Consider the following 23,708-nt stretch of genomic DNA (forward strand, 5'->3'; position numbering starts at 1 on the left):
TTTCTGTTTTCATTTGTTCTCTCTAAAGTAAAACCTTATTTGACTTCTCAGTTATGCTTGGTAGAATGTGCAACATATAGAAGTTATTTGGGTTTTTTTTTTTTTTTTTGGATTGAAGGAGGCATAGTTACAGCAGAATATGAATCAGCTCAGCAGGTGATCTAAAACTTGAAATACATCTTCGAAAGTGAAACTGCACAAATTGGATATGCCTTGGCTTCTTTACATTAAAGTGTCTCTTCTGCAGAGTGCATTTTGAACATAAGATGAATAGCCACGTTTGGCTATATTTTTATTATGCAGAGCTGTGTTTTGTATACTCAAATGTAACCAATGTCTGGAAACAAAATTGAAATCAATAAAGTGCAGAAGTCAGTGCAGAGTACACAAGCTAAATTGCATTGGATAAGAGCATAATAAAAATAGGTGCAGGGAAAATGCAAAGGAGCAGCGAGCTAGTAGTAATGTATAGTACATAACACTAAAGCTGTTATAGGAGTAAATTGCTTTTAGTAAGTAATGGCTTCTATGCTAACAGTGATTCTTCAAGAAAAAAACGAAATCTGGACAGAAATATTTCTTTACTTTATACCTTCTCTTTCCACTTTTATGGATAAAAGATAGACTTAAAGCTTAAATGAACACAACATAAATTATATAACTTGGTTTATTTAAAGCAGTGTGTTATGATTTTCATAAAAAAAGTATTTTAAAGTTTCAGAATGTGTAAGAATGAAAGTGACTTTAGAGCAGTATAATATTTTGCTGGACAAACCTGACTACTGGTCTAGTAAATTACTACTATCCACTTTTAGCCTACTTTTGTCCAAATGGCAGATTCATGCACTTTTAAATAGTTTGCTTATGTATATTTTTGTACCATATTTAATTTTATTTTACAAATAATTAATTTAATTATTTTTGTAAGATCTGTTTGATAAGTGTATAAAATGCCTGTTTATCCTGAGAGAAATATTATAAAATGTTAAAAGTCAACAGAGAGTTAAGAAAGTTATTAATTATCATTGTTCTATTTTTTCTCTGTAAACCATCATCTCTCCCTATTAGAGGAGAAGAGGCGGTGTTCTGTAATTCTAAACCACTTTCTGTTCTGACAATGCTGTAAAGTGTGTGATCATCACTCTAAGCCCTTGTACACACGGTCGGACATTCCGACGGAAAATGTCCGATCAGACCATGTTGTCGGATAATCCGACTGTGTGTGGGCTCCATCGGACTGTTTCTGTCGGAATATCCAACCAACAAAGTTTTAGAGCTGAGCTATAACATTTTCCGACAACATGATCCGATCGGACTTTGTCTGATCATTTGTAGAGAATTCTGATCAGACAAAGTGCCACGCATGCTCAGATCAAATTCCTAGACCAAAGCTATTGGCTACTAGCCTGAACGTAGTCCTGTTGTAACTAAATTACATCATCACGTTCTGAACGATCGGATTTTTCCGAAAACTTTGTCCGACCGTGTGTATGCAACACCAGTTTTGGACAAAATCCGTCGAACAAAATCTGACGGATTTGGTTGTCAGAATGTCTGACTGTGTGTACAAGGGCTAAGACAGGAATTTTGTTACTGGCAGGATCACAAAGTGAAAATAAAGGACAAAAGAAAAAAAAAGAAATGCATTGCAGGCACTCAATCAAATAACTGATATATTGCAAAATATTAAATGTTTTGCTTTTATGTTATATTTTCATACATGATCTAGAATTCCCAGAGCACTATGGGTTAGCTAATTACAATTCCCAGAAAGAAAAGAAGATTCACAACCACAAAAACTCTTTTCTGTAGCAATATGAGGTGAAATTGAAGGTGTGGTTGGCCGAATTTCGAAAACAATAATAGCACCATCAGATTACAAAATGCACAACATTTCTGAATTTCCAAGAAAATGTGCTCAGAATTTGACCCATGTATGGCCTGCATATGTGTCCAAAACCCGCTAAAGTCTATAGTCAGCTTTAAAGTAGATGTAAACCCGATTTATGAAATTTGAGCTGAGCACATACAGTATATCAGCTGTCTCACAGTGTCTAGCGATAATCTACTCCTACAGAGGAATGAGGAAGTGAATAATCTAACACGATGTGCACTTTCTAAACTGTATATAAAAGGTGAAGGCAGCAGATATACATGTAAAACGTATGTAGGGAGATTTGTTTTATCTCTGTGTATCATCTGAGGCTTCACTGGGTATATGTGAGGGTTTACATCCACTTTAAGATAATCAACTATATCAATTGCAGCTGGTTATAGTATATTTCCCAATGAATTCCTTATGTTCAAAAATGATTTAAAGTATATGTAAACTCTGAAGTTATTTTCAGTATAACTGATATATTGGGGTTCATTTACAAATAGCCTGTTTACTTTGCAAGGAATGTTGCATTTTTCAGGGGAATTTTTGCCATAGCTTACTGAATAAGGGGAAGCTCTGAGGACTTCCACTATTCAGTCATGTGCAAATAAAATGCTTTGTTTTAAATTCTCCTTGCACTTGATTGAGTATTATTTGCACAGTGAAATTTTACCACATTTAGTAAGCTCAGGGGTAAATTTACTTGCAAAGTGCAACTTCCTTTGTAAAAGGAACAGCCGATTTCTATTTAGTAAATAAAACCAAATGTCTCAATTCTATACAGTTCTTTCAAGCAAACATTTTTTTCTAAATCCGTTACTTAGCTTTTTATTTAAAGATCCTGTCAATAACAGCCCTTAAGCCTGGTACACAATAACAGATTTTTTTCACCCAAAAAACTGATGGCTCTGTTAGAAGCCTCTGTACTAACCATGCAAATTTAGTTCAGTGTTATTGTCTGAGAGTGCTGATCGGGAGTTGGTCAGATGCTGGCTTTCCAGCTTGCACATCAGACAGAAGCCAACCGAATGGCTGGCTTTTGTCAAAAAAAGACCAACATAAACACGGACCAAATGTTGGCCCTTGTTTTTTTGAACCGGCCGTTTTGTCCCAACCTTCGGCCCATGTGTACAGAGCTTTACTGTTCCAGACTGACAATACCAAGTAATTGTGACAAAAGAACCTCACACCAAAAATAAATAATATAAGTGAATAAATAAACTATAATAGCCACTCCCTATAAGTTTAAATGAACTAACTTGAGTAAAAAAAACGATAGCGAGGGGATACAATAGTGTTTAACAACTGCTATGGCCAACTGAAGGAGCTCACATGGGAGGGTGACAAGACAGTTGCTATTTGTAAGGCAATTGATTGCTATTAAAAAATGATAGTGAGGGGGCACTAGTGATACAACAGTGTTTAACAACCACAGTAAAATGACAATACCATACAATAATAATAAAAACTGTTAAAACATCTTACATAAACACTGTTACAAATCCATAGCATAAAAAACCTAAATATCAACCAATAACAAAACTCAGATTGGTTCCTGGCTAACAGGGTGCCCCTTAATGGGTTCCAAAATGATTTTCATACATCAGCAGGGAACAAAAATGCCCGTGCACACATGACACTAATAACAAAGTCTGGCTAACAGGTAGGATGTGGATCTAGGCATGGAGAATTTATTACACCCAAAGCTCCACAAATCCCAGAACAGAACTTATTAAGATTCTTAGAAAACAACAAAAATGGATTTCTTTCATCAGTCAAAAACCCTGGAGCCCCCTCCTCGGGTTTTATATACAGTATATATTAAAGGTTTAAACATTTCTATGTCTATGATATATCTGCATTACAGTGTTTTGCGTAAAATTTCTGAAGGCAGAGATAGAAAAAAGCTGCAAAATAGAGAAATATGTTCATTCTGTTTCCCTGTTTTGGGCAGAGGGGATTTTCACCCTTTGTTACTTTGCTGATTATTCAGATAAATACAGAATATTCCATAGTGTTTAGCAAATATCATTCATAACTAAAAACAATCTCCTTCATTTGCACTGAACTGAGCCGCAACACGAGTCATTGCGATGGAAAGGTGCAAAGAGATTAAAGCTATTTGAGAATAACATCCCACACATTAGTAATGTGTCAGCCACTAAATTATATAAATTCATCTGCTGCTGGCTATACTTGCATAAGAATGCAATTCTGAAACTCCCAGATGTACAGAGATTTATGAAATATGTTGCTAGCTTACCTATTGTAATGCACTTTTCACGTTATTCTTTTGTAGCTCTTTTTATAACCATAGCAGAATTAATGATTATTGCCTAATCTTTATGTTTATCTATGTTTTTTTTCTAGCCGATGGATGCACTGACTGGTCTGTGGATTACAAAAAATATCAGGTTCTGGTGGGTGAGCCCGTACGGATAAAATGTGCACTTTTTTATGGATATATCAGAGCGAACTACACTGTAGCACAGAGTGCTGGACTAAGCCTGATGTGGTATAAAAGTACTGGGCCTGGAGACTTTGAAGAGCCAATTGCTTTTGATGGAATAAGGATGAGCAAAGAAGAAGATGCTATTTGGTTTCGGCCGACTGTGACAGAGGATAGCGGTCTTTATGCATGCGTCATAAGGTAAACACTGACAATGTACAGTAGAATGATTTCCAGTGATTTGCTTTTAACTTGTCCCTGGGCAATGTTTTCACAGTATCTTTGAAATGTTCCTTTTTAAATAAAAGCAAGTTGCAGATAATTAAACTGCATTATATTTAGTAACACTGGTCACAAAATATATACTTTTTGAATACATTTTAGAACTATTTTGGTTTTAAGTGCCTTTGTTGCTGGTACTTTTTATTTTCTAAAAAAATGGCCCCATGTAATAGACACTTACCTTTCTTGTAGACATGGGCTCATATATTCACTTTGCTGAAAAACTACAGCTTCTTGGAGAATCCTTAAATCAGTCACTTCCAGGAATGCTGAATGCATGTATCTCTCACCATGTCATGATTCCATACATTGGTACTTTGGTCACTATAGCACAGAGTAGTGATCAACAAACTTCACAGCTTGGAACCAGGCATTAAACACACACCTTGAAGATACAGATGGGAATATTATCTTGAAAGGTGTGACTATTTAGCAAAATTCACAGTCATAGCCAACCAAAGAGGTAAGTATGCATGGTCATCTTTTTAGGAACATACATTTATGGTGACAGAGTTACTTTAGGAAGAGTGAAAAAAAATCTAAGTCCTAATGCACACTGGACATTTTTTGGAGGTACTTCTAGGTGCACCAGATGTTTTATTACTGTCTCTGAACTCAGTTGCATGTTAGCCTATGTGTCCATACACACATAGGCTTTTAGAAAAGTTTAGTGGCAGGGGCTTTTACCAGAAGAAAAAAAAAACCACTGCCAGTGCAGCCAGGTATGCCAGAAAATGCTTGTAAGCATGTTTAATGCATGTTCATTTCAATTCATTATTTTTATGGCAAATTAAAGGAATTAACACCAAAGTGCTTGACTCCTGTAAACATGTCTAAACCTGTAATGCCTTGCACACACGGTCGGACATTCCGACTACAAAATCCGTCAGATTTTTTCTCACGGATTTTGTCCTAAACTGGTGTTGCAAACACATGGTTGGACAAAGTTGTCGGAAAATCCGATCGTTCAGAACGTGATGACGTTCGTTCGTTCCGACGGAACTACGTTGAGGCTAGTAGCCAGTAGCTTTGATCTCGTAATTTGATATGAGCATGCGTGGCACTTTGTACGATCGGAAATTTTCTACAAAAGATCGGAAAAAGTCCGATCGTATTTTTTTGTCGGAAAATTTGAGATTCTGCTCTCAAAATTTTTCCGTCGGAATTTCCGATTGATAAAGTCCGATAGAGCCCACATACGATCGGATTTTATGACAATATAATCCAATCGCACCTTTTCAGTCAGAATTTCCAACCATGTGTACAAGGCATTACACATTTTTATAAGCGTTAGGCATTTTTCTGCCAGGGGGAAAGGCTTCTAGGAGAGTTTGCAAAACATCCTGTGTGCATGAGGCCTCTGCAAGGATTTTATTGCAGTTTATTTTCCCAATAAAAATATTTCCTCTCATTCTTATGCAGATTACAAGTATCAGAAAGAAAAGAAAGTGAAATGAAATCTCCTCAATTTAAACATAGATAACATTTTAAATCTGACTGAGGTTCTAACTCTTCCATACTCTATACAAAGCTCCAAACCAAGATCCAAAGCTCCAAAGTATATGAGTATAAGTGGTTTTAATCATAAATATAAATGATGAATATGAACATATATACAATATATGTGTGTATGTGTGTGTGTGTGTGTGTTAAAGGCAATTTGTGAAAATGCTTAGGCAGTGTATAAAAAAATGTGAATTGCACACATTGCCTGTAATAGATTAATACACATTACATCATGCATGTATAGCAAGTAGAATGAATGTAGCAGGGTATTTTGAGTTAAAAGCTTAACAGAAGAGGGACAGAGCTAAGTTGAGTTTTCATAGAAGTCTTCTCAATATCTACTTTTCTCCTGATGTTGCATTGTGCTGTACCTTGTATGATCTTCAGTGACCATCTGGTTAACTGAGTCTCCCACAGCTTTATCTATAGTCATATAGTTTGTGTTGCTGTTACTTTGTCAAGTATTTATTGAATTATAGTCTGAAAAAGCAACCACAGTCACTCAGCAATAATAAGATATTCTTACAGATATTCTTAGCCCTTGTACCCACGGACATTCCGACAACCAAATCCATCAGATTTTGTCCGACGGATTTTGTCCGAAACTGTTGCATACACACAGTCGGACAAAGTTTTCAGAAAATCCGATTGTACTTAATGTGATGACGTTATTTCATTAGGACGGGACCATGTTCAGGCTAGTAGCCAATAGCTTTGGTCTAGGAATTTGATCTGAGCATGCGTGGCACTTTGTCCGATCGGAATTCTCTACACATGATCGGACAAAGTCCGATCGGATCATGTTGTCAGAAAATTTTATAGCCCAGCTGGAAAACTTGGTCCGTCGGATACTCCGACGGAAACAGTCCAATGGAGCCCACACACTGTTGGATTATCCGACAACACGGTCCTATCGGGCATTGTCCATCGGAATGTCCAACCGTGTGTACAAGGGCTAACAGCTTTGCCCAGCTAGAAAGTGAAATGTTTGCCCATTCTTCTTTGCAAAATAGCTCAAGCTCAGTCAGATTGGATGGAGAGCATCTGTGAACAGCAGTTTTCAAGCCTTGCCACAAATTCTCAATTGCTTTTAGGTCTGGGCTTTGACTGGGCCATTCTAATACATGAATATGCTTTGATTTAAACCATTCCATTGTAGCTCTGGCTGTATGTTTAGGGTAGTTGTCCTGCTGGAAGGTGAACCTCCGCCGAGTCTCAAGTCTTTTGCAGACTCTAACAGGTTTTCTTCTAAGATTACCCTGTATTTGGCTCCATTCATCTTCCAATCAACTCTAACCAGCTTCCCTGTCCTTGCTGAAGAAAAGCATTCCCAAAAAATGATATTACCACCACCATGTTTAACAGTGGGTATGGTGTGTTCAGGGTGATGTGCAGTGTTAGTTTTCCACCCCACATAGTGTTTTGCTTTTAGGTCAAAAAGTTAAATTTTGGTTTCATCTGGCCAGAGCACATTTTTTCACATGTTTGCTGTGTCTCCCAAACTGCAAACAGGGCTTCTTATGGCTTTCTTTCAATAATGTTTTTCTTCTTGCTACTCTTTTATAAAGGCCAGATTTGTGGAGTGCACGACTAATAGTTGTCCTGTGGACAGATTCTCCCACCTGAGCTGTGGATCTCTGCAGTTCCTCCAGAGTTACCATGGGCCTCTTGGCTGCTTCTCAGATTAATGCTCTCCTTGCCCAGCCTGTCAGTTTAGCTGGACGGCTATGTCTTGGTAAATTTGCAGTTGTGCCATACTATTTCCATTTTTAGATGAGGGATTGAACAGTGAGATGTTCAACGCTTGGGATTTTTTATAACCCAACCTTGCATTAAAGTTCTCCACAACTTTATCCCTGACCTGTCTGGTGTGTTCCTTGGCCTTCATGATGATATTTGTTCACTAAGGTTCTCTAACAAACATTTGAAGGCTTCACAGAACAGCTGTATTTATAGTGAGATTAAATTACACACAGGTTAACTCTATTTACTAATTAGGTAACTTCTAAAGGCAATTGGTTCAACTAGCTTTTAGTTAGGGGTATCAGAGTAAAGGGGGCTGAATATAAATGCACACCACACTTTTCAGATATTTATTTGTAAAACATTTTGAAAATAATTTATCATTTCCTTCCACTTCACAATTATGTGCCACTTTGTGTTGGTCTATCACATAAAATCCCAATAAAATACATATACGTTTTTGGTTGTAGCATGATAAAATGTGGAAAATTTCAAGTGGTATGAATACTTTTTAACCTCCCTGGTGGTTTTCCCAAGTGTGGTTTGGGGTTAACAACCGTCTTTTGGCTATGGCGTGGTTAGGAAGTGGTTAAATCCTTTCACTTTCCCTAAGCTGTTACTCTGACACAGAGGTTGTTACTTCTATGTAAAGGACATTCTCTGTTAGAAACATACTGCTACAATGCTTGAAAGAATAACTAAGCAGCATGATACAGGAGTTATTATTGAGGATGTAGTATGCATTGCCAGAATGCAGTTGCTGTGCATGGGCATTACAGGTAGCCACAGGGGAGGGAAGGACACTTCAGACCTTGATTCAAAGGTGACATTCTATAGAGCTTGCTTATGGGTTCTAGAGGTAGGGTGCAAAGAAAGTTTTGGAAGCAAATAAAAGTATGTGCAGACTCATTTACATGCCTGTTTTTATTTATAATAATGAATTTATATGTCCGTATGACAAGTTCTATTTTCTGCAAAATGAACCAGATATTCAATAGCAATTGCACACATTAAGAAGTACCAAAATAGTTATTACTAATTTCTTGATAAAGACATTTGAGAAATGTATACTGTAGATAAAGATAAACGACCCATTTCTGCTATGTATTCAAATTAAAAAAATTATTGTAAGAATAAAAATGTGTTATTTTCAATGCAGAATAACATATGCTCTAATACAGTATGATGCATTGCCAGGCTTAAAATAACAATCAGCACAATACTTCACAATTGTGAGCCTGTAGTCAAATTCCGAGCATTTCATCATTGATATGTTCTAAACAAGCACAAAATGGTCTTTAAAAAATAAGTATTGGAATATTTTTTTTTTTCAGAATCAAACTTACCTAGCTGGATGCAGCATTGGTCTGATACTGCATCTGTCCCCCACCAGCTCTAAGATTGAGAACTGAGCGATCAAACACTGCTGACCGCTCGTTTCTCAGAGCTCGATGATCAGAGAACTGTCAGTCACTGGCTCTCTGCTCTGCCCTCCCCCATGCTTACCGGAGTGCTGAGCAATATATCAATAAACACCACCCAAGAGGCAACAAATAGTTTGGATTATCTCCTGAAACTGAATTGGAACAATCACAATAATTAGAGATGGCCTGAACTCCCCACTGTTTGATTAGCAGCAGAACTCCCAAACAGGGGAAAAGTTCTAATCTAAATGGCAAACCCCTTTGAAGTCCATGGGAGCTGTACAGGAAAAATCAAAAGTGCTCATTTTGAAGGCGTATTTGCAAAAAGGGGTATGAGGATCCGGGTAATGCCGTGGGGGACATGTATTAATGCAAAAATGCATTTAAAAACAATTGTTTTTTCAGCAGCAGTGATTTTAATGACGCTTAAAGAGGAAGTAAACCCTGATGGGTTTACTTGCTCTTTGATTCCCTGCAAAGGTAAAGCATAATGGACTACTATGCATCGAATAGTAGTCCATTATGTGTCACTTACCTGACACAGGAGCCAGCAAAGTCACCACTGTCCCCTGTAGTTCCGAGCGTCCATCTTCTTGGTGGGTCTCGCTGCTCCGGCGCTGTGATTCGCCGGAGCAGCGATGATGTCAGTCCCGCGCATGCGCATAGGAGCCGACACTCACGGCATATCGCCGCGATCTGCGGCTTACCCAGTGCGCCTGTGCGCCACTGTCTACGGCGCATGCGCCGTAGACAGGGGTGGCTGTCTTCAGGTAAATATCTCCTAACCCGCATAGGTTTAGGAGATATTTCTTGGACCTACAGGTAAGCCTTAATCTAGGTCAAAGTGGTTTGTAAGGGTTTACAACCACTTTAAAGAACAACAATAAAAAAAAATCCTTTAAATATAGTGCCTGGGGGTCCCTTTAGTCAGCCTCTAATGTGATGCATCTGTAGCATGCATAGAACATGCTGCAGCAAGTTAAATTTCTAAAGAAGAAAAATGAGCCAGATCACATTTAAATTGACTCACTATTGCATTTGCCACCACCAGGATATTCATAAAAAAAATATATAGAAAAAAAAAACACGTGGGGTCCCCCCCAGTTTATACCAGACCCAAATGATTTTAAGGGGAACCCCAAACCAAGATAAAAAAAAACGGCATGGGGTCCACCCCAAAATTCAAACCAGACCCTTATCTGAGCAAGCAGCCTGACAGGTCAGAAAAGGGGGGACAAGAGAGTGCCACCCCTCCTGAACATGCCTTCAACATGGGGAGGTGCTTTGAAAAAGGGAGGCTTTGTTGGGGGACAAGGGTCTCTAACCCACAACCTTGGCCATTGGTTGTGGTGGTATGTAGGTAAGGGGCTTATCGGACTCAATGTAAATGAGTATGGGATATATAATACCCTTACCGATACACCTAAAATGTGTCAAAGGTTTTTGATAATTTCCCTACTAAAAAATAAAAAACAGTGTCCCCTGATCTAAATTCATCGTCAATTATGCCGCTTGTCACACTTGGAAAAAAAAACTCTCCCGCCATCCAACATTTGTCAGTTCTTTTATAGGCAAGGGCTGGGCCACCTGGAAATGTCACCTGCTGGAACCACCCCCCAGTGACATCATGGACTGATGCACTAAGGGGCATGCTGTTTTTTTTTACTTTTTTTACCTGCAATTTTTTTTATTATTTAGCTGTCAGCAAGAAAGGCCATTGACATGTGATGACTCATGGGTAGTTAAGGACACCATGGCCAGTGCTTCCCGGCCCCACTCCTTAACAGGCAGCTTTTAATAAGCCCCGATTGGGTCATACCAATGTTCTTTGGAGCCTCCTGGTCCGGATGTTATAGATCAGTTGCTAAGTCACCTGGGAGACCCTCTTGAGATTGCTTTCCATTTAGGACATGGTTTTTGAGATTGGAGAATTCCAGCCCCCACTGCAATTTAGGCCCTGTTTGGGTTGCAAGTTACAAGCTGATTTAGCTTGTTAGCTGGTAAGCGTGCATTTCACCTATTGTCGCACCTTGGATCAGTGGTGGATTATTCACGGAATATTTTTTGGGGATATACTTTTCACTGTCGTCTTATTTTCACATAGTGTTTGCATTTAGAATGGTGATTCTTATTTGGCCACTTTTTATTTGGACACACTTTATTTATATGGATTTTGTCATGATAATTCATTAACCATTATTTATTCAATGTATGGATTGATACAGTATCAATCATATTTCATTCTTTGTATTCACTTATTTTGTTTAGTATATATTGGGAGTTCATCTCTCTCTCTTTCACTCAACGCTGCTACATTTTGTCTTAATCTTAGAAGAAAACCTGTTAACGTCTGCAAAAGACTTGAGACAGGGCAGAGGTCTACCTTCCCGCAGGAATATAACCCTATAGCCAGCGCTACAATCGAATGATTTAGATCAAAGCCTATTCATGTGTTAGAATGGCCCAGTCAAAGTCAAGACCTAAATCTAATTCAGAATCTGTGGCAAGACTAGAAAATTGCTGTTCTGACGCTATCCATCCAATCTGACAGAGCTTGAGCTATTTTGCAAAGAAGAATGGGCAAAAATGTCACTCTCTAGATGTGCAAAGCTAGTAGAGACATCCCCAAAAAAGACTTGCTGCTGTAATTGCAGCAAAAAATGGTTCTACAAAGTATTGACTCAGGGGGGCTGAATACAAATGCATGCCACACTTTTCACATATTTATTTGTAAAAAATGTTGAAAACCATTTATCATTTCCTTCCAATTATGTGCCACTTTGTGTTGGTCTATCACATGAAATCCCAATAAATACATTTATGTTTTTGGTTGTAACTTGACAAAATGCGAAAAATGTCAAGAGGGTGTGAATACTTTTTCAAAGCATTGTAAATGTGCACAAAATACCCACTAGGCATTTAGTCACACTTGCTAGTTACACTAGAAAATGTCCTGTTTGTCCCCTTTCTTCTATGTTTATCACACATTTTTGTAAGAGGCTATTATTATTATGCAGTTTAAGTACTTTAGCTAGTATCCTTACTTGACTTCCTCAATCTCTGTGCCCTCTATATCATACTATCCCATTTGAATAGTTAATGATCCCTATTAAGCCACAACTCATCATGATTATTTTGTACTTCTAATCCTGTTTTACCTTTCTGTGGATATTAAGATTGTTGAGATCTCATTATTAATTCATAATCAAGATACTCTTGCTCTGCATATTAAAGCCCCTTCTCTTCAAACCTCTCTCATTAATTTTCCCTGGCTCCTTTGCTAACAAATCTTCATCTTATGCTTATCTTGTGCATGTCTTAAGATCGAGTTTTGTGATCTCTCTTTGCACATTATCTCTGAATGACTTCATTAATTTATCTTACTTCAAATATCATCTATGTATATGGAAGACATTTAAATGTAGAGGGCACCCTACTTCAGCTAGGAGTCTTTGATTTTTTGATTTTTATTTCAAGGAGAATATTTACCTGACTACAGGCTCATTAACACTAGATGAGACTGAATATGCATATGGCTTTATGCGCGCTTTAACATGTGCAGATTTCCTGGACTACAAAAATGCAAAACACCATATGGAATTTCATGTTCCCTAAATCCTGCTGTTGCTTACCCCAGCTAATCAAAGCGTAGTTTTTTTTAGAAGCTCTTTTTACTTACCCAATTTCATGGTAACATGATGCACTGGGTCCTGAGTCTTCTCTCTTCGTTAGTACAGAGCGGGAGGGTCCTGGTTACTATGGGTATAGCCTGCAGCTCTAGATTTGGAAGAGATGTTGGCAAAATACATATGTCGACGTAGGTGAGTAAAAAAGGGTTTATTTAAATAAATATGTTTAAATAAATAAAATAAAATAAAATAAAATAAATAAATAAATTTTATTTAAATAATAATAATAATAATAATAATAATAATAATAATAATAATAATAATAATAATAAATATGTAGAATGGGTGGCAAAGGAGTGGAAGGGAGGGATAAGGGGATAAGGGGATGGGAGTTTTTTTTTCCCCACACAAAGTGAATATGTGTATTATTTGAGATGGTCTTTAGTACAATATATATTTTAACAATTTAGCTTTTCATATGCTATTTAAATCTGACCACCAGAAAGATAGAAATAAATTACTAATGAATATTGTCATGCACTGAAAACAATGAATGAATTTAGAAATGCAGCAAGTGTAAATATCTGAATTTGACTTGATATCAGAAAATTGTAGAACCAACACCCACATTCGCTATCAGATGTGCTGTTATTGCAGAACTGCATGGAGGAGGCATTCCAAGACATGAAACATTTGTAGTCACTGACTGGATACAATTTCCTGTCCTGACTGGTGTTTCCTTTTTACCATGAATGGCAATTGTTTTAGGACCAGAATGCCCATGAAACAGAAATTGAGGAACAATGCTGTGAAGCATCAAAATTAAACAAACAAAAAACATTTGGCGCATTTAGCTCTAGAAGCACCAATATATGTCTGTTTTGTTGTGAAAATCCTTTGACTGATTTCTAAATACAGTATACACTGCAGTAGAAAATCTGTCGCAGTGTGCCTGGTATTGCTGTAATTGGCTAACAACCTAATTACCATAGAATAGCTTGTTCGTATTGTTATGGCTAGAGTCCAAATACAATTTAAATTATGATGCTTGATTCAGCTGCATATAGTGAATTGAAGTAATTTTCTTTAATCAATTCTGCTTTTTGTAAGTATATAAAAAAAAATGAAAGCTGGGCAGTTATAATTAGGAGCAACATGCAATATACAGTGCCTTGCAAAAGTATTCACCCCCCCCCCCCCCCCCCCTTGGCTTTTTACCTATTTTGTTACATTACAGCCTTTAGTTCAATTCAATCTGAATTATATGTGATGGATCAGAACACAATAGTCTAAGTTGGTGAAGTAAAATTTGATAAATATATACATAAAACTATTTTTCAGAAATAAAAAACTGATAATTGCCATGTGCGTATATATTCATCCCCTTTGTTATGAAGCCCATAAAAAGCTCTGGTGCAACCAATTACCTTCAGAAGTCACATAATTAGTGAAATAATATCCATATGTGTGCAATTTAAGTGTCACATGATCTGTCATTACATATACAGACCTTTTTGAAAGGCCCCAGAGGCTGCAACACCTAAGGAAGAGGCACCACTAACCAAACATTGTCATAAAGACCAATGAACTCTCCAAACAAATAAGGGACAATGTTGTTGAGAAGTACAAGTCAGGGTTAGGTTATAAAAAAATCCAAATATTTGATGATCTCTAGGAGCACCATCAAATCTACCATGGCCAAATGGAAAGAACATGGCACAACAGCAGACCTGCCAAGAGCCTGCCGCACACCAAAACTCATGGATCGGACAAGGAGGGCATTAATCATTGAGGCAGCACAGAGAACTAAGGTAACCCTGGAGGAGCTGCAGAGTTCCACAGCAGAGACTGGAGCATCTGTACATAGGACGACAATAATCCATATGCTCCATAGAGTTGGGCTTTATGGCATAGTGGCCAGAAGAAAGCCATTACTTTCAGCAAAAAACAAAATGGCACATTTTGAAATTGCGACAAGGCATGTGGGAGACTCCCAAAATGTATGGAGGAAAGTGCTATGATATGATCAGATTGAAATTGAACTTTTTGACCATCAAAGAAAATGCTATGTGTAACATCCCATCACATCACCCAAAGAACGCCATCCCCACAGTGAAACATAGTGGTGCCAGCATCATGCTGTGGGGATGTTATTCAGTAGTCTGGACTGGGACACTGGTCAGAGTTGAGAAAAAGATGGATGGTGCTAAATACAGGGATATTCTTGAGTAGGGATGAGCTTCGAGTTCGAGTCGAACTCATGTTCTACTCGAACATTGCCTGTTCGCCTGTTCAGCGAACAGTGAACAATTTGGGCTGTTCGCATCAAATTCGAAAAGCCGGAACACCCTATACAAGTCTATGGGAGAAATCTAAAGTGCTCATTTTAAAGGGTAATATGCAAGTTACTGTCCTAAAAAGTGTTTGGGGACCTGGGTCCTGCCCCAGGGGACATGGATCAATGCAAAAAAAGTTTTAAAAACTGACGTTTTTTCAGGAGCAGTGATTTTAATAATAATTAAAGTGAGACAATAAAAGTGTAATATTCCTTTAAATTTCATAGCTGGGGGGTATCTATAGTATGCCTGTAAAGTGGCGCATGTTTCTGGTGCTTAGAACTGTCCCTGCACAAAGTGTCATTTGTGCAGGAAAAAAAGTCTTTTAAAATCACTTGCAGCTAAATTCTCGGTTCCCCGTAATACAGAGAACACTCAATGAGAGTTCTCTGTATTAGCCGACAATTCATTCCTTCATTGATAAAAAAAAAAAAAAAAGCCTGGGGGTTCCCCTAAATTCAATTACCAGGCCCTTCAGGTCTGACATGGATATTAAGGGGAACCCCGTGTCAAATTAAAAAAAAATTGACGTGGGGGTCCCCCTAAATATCCATACCAGACCCTTCAGGTCTGATATGGATATTAAGGGGAACCCCGCATCAAATTAAAAAAAAATTGACGTGGGGTCCCCCTAAAAATCCATACCAGACCCTTTATCCGAGCACGCAACCTGGCAGGCCGCAGAAAAAGAGGGGGGGACGAGAGAGCGGCCCCTCTCCCTCCTGAACCGTACCAGGCTACATACCCTCAACATTGGGAGGATGCTTAAAAGTGCGTTTGTCTTATTTAACTATTTTTTACACTTTCTTTGTGAAATGGTAGGGGTACTTTTGTACCCCCTTACCATTTCAAACAGGGGGGGCTGGGATCTGGGGGTCCCCTTGTTAAAGGGGGCTTCCAGATTCTGATAAGCCCCCCGCCTTCAGACCCCCACAACCACCGGCCACGGTTGTGGGGATGAGGCCCTTGTCCTCATCAACATGGGGACAAGGTGCTTTGAGGGGTCACAGACCCCCAAAGCATCCTCCCAATGTTGAGGACATGTGGCCTGGTACGGTTCAGGAGGGAGGGGGGCCGCTCTCTCGTCCCCCCTCTTTTCCTGCGGCCTGCCAGGTTGCATGCTTGGATAAAGGGTCTGGTATGGATTTTTAGGGGGACCCCCACGTCAATTTTTTTTTAATTTGACGCAGGGATCCCCTTAATATCCATACCAGACCTGAAGGGCCTGGTAATTGAATTTGGGGGACTCCCACGCTTTTTTTTATTATTTATTTATTTATTTATTTTATCAATGACTTTCAATGAGTGTTCTCTGTATTACAGAGCAGACAATTCATAATAGCTGCGAGTGATTTTAAAGGACTTTTTTTCCTGCATAAATGACACTTTGTGCAGGGACAGTTCTAAGCACCAGAAACATGCACCCCTTCACAGGCATACTATAGACACCCCCCCCCCCCTACGAAATTTAAAGGAATATTACACTTTTATTGTTTCACTTTAATCATTATTAAAATCACTGCTCTCGAAAAAATTGCAGTTTTTAAAACTTTTTTTTGCATTGATCCATGTCCCCTGGGGCAGGACCCGGGTCCCCAAACACTTTTTAGGACAGTAACTTGCAGAATCTTTTCTCTCTGTCAAATCTTTTTTTCTCTGTCGAATCTTTTCTCTATATAATCTTGGACTAATAGAGGTAAGGTTAGGCACATTCGACCACAGGTTCTATAGACACAGATTGTTATTGTCAGAGTCACGTTGAATCTCCTATTCTATATCGAACTGTTGTAACAACTAACATGAAAATAAAACATTTATTTATGTCAGATCTTTCGTTTTTCGGATTCTGTGCTTTAGTTATCATTTGACAAAATGAAAACGAAAATAGCTGAAATTCGGACGAAAATGCATTCGGACGAAAACAAATGCACATGTCTACTAATATAAGGAAAATCTGCCATGTGTAGTAGCCACATGTCCACCACTAGTATACATGACTTTTAGCTCATGCCAAATGAAAAAAAAGTCCAACATCCAGATGAATGTCCAAGCAGCCAGGCTGTATTTTAGCCTAATTTACAGGTCTTTAGGCAGCCAGTTATTGGAATGGTAACAATGGATGTAGAGGCAACAATTTAAAACCACGTTTTCTGAAATGGTACAATACTTCAGTTATAAGGGTGAGGGGCAGCTATATCATTAATTAAACTCCTGAACATGCAAAAGAGATTAACTGCTGCACCTGATACCCTACAAGGCTTAAGTTGTTGTTTTTATTAAAAACTGGAGTAAAAAAAAAATTGGGAAAATGGGAATAAAAGATAATTGGCTGCTTATTGTGACCAGTGGGGTTTTATATCTTATTCTTTAGGAAAACCATTGGTTACTATGGACAACAACATTTTTTGTTTTCATCTCCGGGTTTATAAATAGCCCTTTTAGTATCAGATCATTTAATTTAAAGTACAACATTTCCTTCTGTGTGTGCTTAGGATAATAAAAAACAGCCATCTTATTTACTATAGTTTACTATTTTCAAATTATGTGCCAATTTGCACAGTTCAAATAAGTTGCTATAAATCAATAAGAAATAAATAACTTGGGACAAAGCATTCAAGCTGCTGGGCTTATTTCCCAAAAGTCTTTGCCATGCAAGCTCCCGCTGTCAGATGTATAGCTCTGCTTAAAACATACACAACTTGCAATAGAATGATAAATTCTAGAGATTAATATATGTATAATACATGAGCTTTATTTTTTTTATGGAAAACAAAGCTTTAAAACATTCTCGCAACAGACAAATCACTGAAAAACGGTGTGTGCCATTGCATTATCTATTGCTGCTATTATGGTGTGTTTTAATGAACACCTTACTTGCTGGCTGCATATTACAAGAGGCTTTTTATCTGTTCTCAAGGCTCTGTTCTGATAAATACAGTATGTGGAGAATCTAATGCAAGCAAATTAGATCAGGAAGGAAATGAGTAACATGGGCCTTTTTAAGTTTGACATAATGCATCTCAAACCACTTAGCTAGATTTAAAAATGCTCTATTAATGAGAATGTTTATGACATGTTTTCGTGGGTTAATAAATTTACAGTAGGCCAGATGAAGAAACGTGCTATGTTGGGCGTCGAGTTTGCTATGCAAATGAATTGTGGTGTTTGCCATATTTCAAAAAAATATATACAGCATTAAAACAGCTATGTATTCATTTACAATTATGATATCATATAATTGTCATGGTTCGGAGTGTCTGTAATACTTTAATTCATGGAGATTGTTTATCATTATTAAATGATGCAGTGTCGCACAAAACTAAAGAAACACTGTATGCAAACCATTATTACATTTATTGCAGATAATCAGTCATTAGATGTGGTGGCTTCAATAGCTTTCTATTTTCAGGCTTGTTTACATTTATTTTATCTAATTTTCTATCACTGCGTAGCTGAAGTATCTTCTCCACTGTATTTATAGAAGGAGCCATGTTTACCACCCAGGCTGGTCTTCCAACGTATCTGCCTTTGTTCATTTCTATGAAATGTGGAACAGGAAGATTAGTAGTTTACAGCAGGAAGATCTTATTGCTTTATCCTTCCAGTTCAGTTTACAGGAAGTGGCAAGGACGCAGCATTTCTGCCAAGATCAACAATTATTTACTGTAATATGTAAAAATAGTTTTGCCTGAAAAATAAAGACTACTGCAGCCACTACATCTAAGGATTGGTAAGCTGCATTATATAAAAACATTTTCTAGAGATTAGTTATCATTTATTGGCTACCTTGCATGTATTAAACAAGGCATGGTCTCTGCCTTGATTCCCTGTTGCTGAACCTGACACATGTTTGGTGGATGGAATGCAGACTCCCAGGTACTAGTATGTAACTAACACTTTTATTCAAGAGGGTTAAAAGGAAGAGTGAGCTTTCAAGGATAAGTTGTGGTTTAAAATGTGTGATAAAATCTAAAAGATAATGATACACTGATTAAATAGATACCTTACATGTTATGCTTTGAAATTGTGTACACCTCTGGAATGGTGACATACTACAGTACTAAAAATCTCCTTCAGTTACAAGTTTAAAAGCCTTTAAAATGTACTAGTTTAGAGTTACAAAGGAGGATTTGTGCTAGAAGTATTGATTTCAGTCTGAGGTTCATGATGATACCTCCCATGCGTGGTGTGATCACCGTTTACCTACACGCACGGTGGCATTTGCACATGAGCAGAGAGATGGGGCACTTTTTTTCATTTTATTGTTTCTTTTATTTTCAATTATTTACATTGTCTCTTTTTTTATGAACTTTATTGCCATTACAAAGTATAAACAACACTTTACACCTTCACTGAACTTCAAAGCAGCTAATCAAACAGAGCTTGGTTTGATCAACTGCTTTACTAGCTGGTAACAGTCAGTATACACAAGACTGAAATTGGAAGTGACAAAACCCTTGTTGCTTCTAGTTCCATGCCATATTGGGATGATCGGGGAATGGAAGTTTCTCTCTCTTCTCTATGGTCAGCAGGCGCGAAAAACTACAGAGGCACACGACAAGGTGGGGGGGATACTTTCACTGCTTGTAATAGTAATTAGGCAGCTGTTTAGCTGACCTGATCACTTTTACATGAAAGGCCAACACCTGCTGAAAAGAATGATATCTGGATCAAGGCTGCAGCTGCAGCCGTGTTCCTGATATCATCATCAATCCTCGAGGAAGTACAGTATATATAGTATGTAGGTTGGGAAGCGAGTAAAATGAAACTGTAGTTTAAGAAATATGAAGGCCTCCATTGCTCCATTGGTCATTGAGACCACCTATCACATTAAAGGAAGAGTAGAGAGGATTGGGTGGCCTAAGGAGTAAACTCAAACTTTTTTAGAAAATTAGAAATTCTAAAATTTTTAGATCTACTAATTGTTTTAATATATGGATCTCATGTTGCTTATCCTGTTTTGGTCTAAGGTAAATTGGGTAGACTTTCTGGCATTAAAACAGTAATGTTTCCGACATAGCATTTACTGATTTTACTTGCAGTTCAGAGTTGCTCCTTAGTAAGTGGAATAAGGTTCTGAAAGCAAAATATATCATGATGTGATGTTGTTCTAAAAAGCAGGATGTTTCTATTGCCAGAACACGTTTTATTGAATATGTATGTCTGATAAGGGTGATAGCCACTGAAAATACATTTTCACAATGAAGTGATTGCTGTGAGGCAGACTGGATTCCATTTTCATGACATTATTATTCCATTATTAGTTTATTGTTTTTTTTTCTGGTAGAGAGATCTCATTCCTCTGGCAAGTGGTTACAGGTCTGTGGAAGGACTGCATAGATGGGCACATTGGCGAAAATTGTATGCGATTGTCCTTTATTTCATTGCTTAATAATTGTACAGTATGTATAACCACACACACACCACCATGAATATTTATGTTGGCATAGATGCAGACTCTGCACAGGATCAGGTGAAAGTATGTGTACATCCGAAAAATTGAATTGCCATTAAAGGGGAAGTACAGCCAAAGCTTGTACAAAGCAGTTGATTCTGTACTCCTGTGACCTGTTTTCAGAAGACAGCAGGTTGAAGTCTGCTGTCTGCTGGTTCAGGTTCAGGAAAGATTAAGACCATATGGCTGGGATCCAAACACAAGTCTGAGTTGGCACCCAACTCAGCCTAATGGTAACCCGCTGAGAGGCTGAGCTGACTGCTCCCAACCCCTCCATGGCCATGTGCTCCACTGAGCGCTAAAGGGGCAGAGAAGACAGCAGTGACTGATAGTCACCAAATCTCTGCTTAGGGAGCACTGAGAACCGAGCAGATCTCTCAGTTCTCAGCCTTAGAGCTGGTGGGGGACAGATGCAGCATCCACTTAGGTAAGTATGATTCTACAATCAAAATTGGGTTGTGCAATTACTAGTTAAAAATATCTGTTAATCCTGGAACATCTGTGTCTTCATGTGGATGGGTGACAATGCTAAACACAGGGTCCTTGGGATATGGTAGCATTGTCAGCCTGCCATGTGTATTCTAGTATTCTAATGTGCCATGTTCCTGTGGTCTCCTGTAGTCAGTCTGGTACCTCATAGGCAGCCATGCCTTGCAGCTGTTAGGCCATCTATGCAAACACCCTAGCCTGGGTATAGGGTAAGGATGTGTTTTTTTTTTACCTCTGAAAGCTGCCATTCCCTTAAGGCTAGTGCACTTACCAGTATTTGGATGTTCAAGGACTTAGATCATGGGTGCTCAACCTGTGGCCCTCCAGCTGTTGCGGAACTACAACTTCCATCATGCCTCTGCATTTGGGAGCCATGCTTGTAACTGTCAGAAGCGTGCATTGCTTCATGAGACTTGTAGTTCCACAACAGCTGGAGGGCCACAGGTTTAGACCTAAACTATGTACTATGCTACACCCTGCAAAACAGTGGTTGGCCGGATTAATTATCCCACAGCTGATTAGGACAGGGCCACAGCCAGCAATATAAGTGTCATAATATTTACACAGACTACCTAACACCAGCTTGTCCAAGATATTGAGTGTCAGAGACTCCAGTAGTGAATATCACTGTAACACTTCAGGGCACAATAGAGCAACATGTGGACTTTGATCTAGGTAAGTATAAAATGCTTGTTTTTCTATCTTCTAATAACTATTGGTAAATATAACCTTGGGGGTGAAGATAAACACTGATATTAGTCTCAACCTTCAACTCTCAGTTGGGGAAAGAAGATAGTGTTCAAAAAAGATCTTTACTTTTTTTTGTTAATGCACTTTATTATTGGCTGTAAGAGATGATCGCTTATTGTTTCCGATTTCCTAACTGAAAGGTGAATCCAGCTTTTACTGAGTGAATGGCATCTACTCAACAGCTGAGTCTGGAAGGCCCCAGTAACAAGAGATTAATGGGACTTCTCAACCAATGTCCAAGGTCATCAACTGGGTCCTAAAGGAAAAACATAAGAACACCTTCTATTTTACTGCCATTGTATTAAAAAGATGGCTCTGTAGTTTAAAACAAACTATTGCATGGTCAACCACAATCCTCCAAAGCAATGCACCAAAAGCCACATGTAACATATGCCAAAATACATTTCAGATTACAGCTTTTTTTTCAGTTTGTATAAAAACTGTACAATCATTTATGTTTATAATATTATGCTTTTAAAAAATAGTATAAGCAAAGTTTAAGACTTTTTTTAAACTTACAAACACGAGCACGCCATACTTACCTGCTCTTTGCAATGGTTTTGAAACACAAGTGTTATATGGGAACTTGTGTGTGCTTAATCCTGAGTCACAATGTCTGTGTCCATTGATACAGATGGAGTGGCTTGGCCTCACCCCCTGCTTTCTCCCCACAGGCTGTCATTGACAGCAGCAGGAGCCAATGGCCCCCACTGCTGCCTCCATGGCCAGTGAGGAGAGATAGCGGAGAGAAACGCTGCTCTCAGGCACAGCACTGGATCAACATTGGGCTCAGCTACAGTAAGTATTGGGGGGCTGTGATGAACCCAAACACAGAAGGTATTATTAACCTTAATACCTTTAGAACCATTTTAAACTTAAAGCAAATTTAAATGTCAGCACTTGGTACCAAGTGCTTCATAAAAAAAGTGTGTGAGCCATCACATTTTGCAAGTCTAGAAATTAGAAACGTGTTCACTAAACCAAGCATAAATGTACAACGCCTTGTGTGCCATATCAACCAAACATATCAACCATTTTTCATAGGTCTGACCAAATTTTATTAGATCTTATCAATCAAAGCACTTTTGCACATGTCTTTGCAATTTGTGTTGCCTATTTAAAATGTGGTGTTTCATTGATTGCTTGTGCAATGCAGGTCTCTGCTCCAAGTATAGGTGCTCATTGGTGGAGTAGTATCTTGACATAAGGACAAAATCATTGAAAAACACATGCTCACTTTTTGGACAGTAACAAATGAACAAAACTATTTTATCCACATGTTATTTGCTATTGGTTGAGCAGGCAGCGCTTCACATTCAGATCTTGTGCTATATATTGCTGACTTTTGCTTACAGAATATGCAACCATATATATTATTATTGCTTAGGAAGCTATAGTAAAGCTTCAGCTAAAACATTACTTTATGTAGTGAAGTAAAGGAATTAAGATGTCATAATTTCCCTTTAAAGTATTTAAGCATACATTCGCTATCTGATAGAGTGCCACGTTTTAATTACCTTAAAACCATGCGATTAAAATTAGAAATGTTCTTGCAGTTTCAAAAAGTACTTTTTAAACTAATTTTTAGCTAATAATAATCTATATAAGGTTTAATTCTACAATTTTAATATATTTGCTTAATTACAGAGGGGGTACAATTTAGTTTGTGTGCCTGTTACCATGTAGGATGGCTAAAAATGGCAAAGGAAACTATGGAAACAGAGAATTTGTATTGCTTAATAATCTTGCAATCGCTAGAGAAAACT

At 38.1% G+C, this 23,708-nt stretch overlaps 1 protein-coding gene across 1 annotated transcript in view; it reads left to right on the top strand.

Moving 5' to 3' along the window:
* IL1RAPL1 (interleukin 1 receptor accessory protein like 1) overlaps positions 1-23,708 on the top strand; it is a 1,840,350-nt gene that overhangs the window by 906,650 nt on the left and 909,992 nt on the right. The window contains exon 3 of the mRNA XM_077480774.1: positions 4,250-4,529. Within this exon, the coding sequence (XP_077336900.1) occupies positions 4,250-4,529 (280 nt within the window). The remainder of the gene's footprint in view (positions 1-4,249; positions 4,530-23,708) is intronic.

Source organism: Lithobates pipiens, unplaced genomic scaffold (genome assembly GCF_037356315.1).
Source record: "Lithobates pipiens isolate NorthernLeopardFrog02 unplaced genomic scaffold, aLitPip1_a1.2 Scaffold_16, whole genome shotgun sequence".
NCBI classification, from domain to species: domain Eukaryota; kingdom Metazoa; phylum Chordata; class Amphibia; order Anura; family Ranidae; genus Lithobates; species Lithobates pipiens.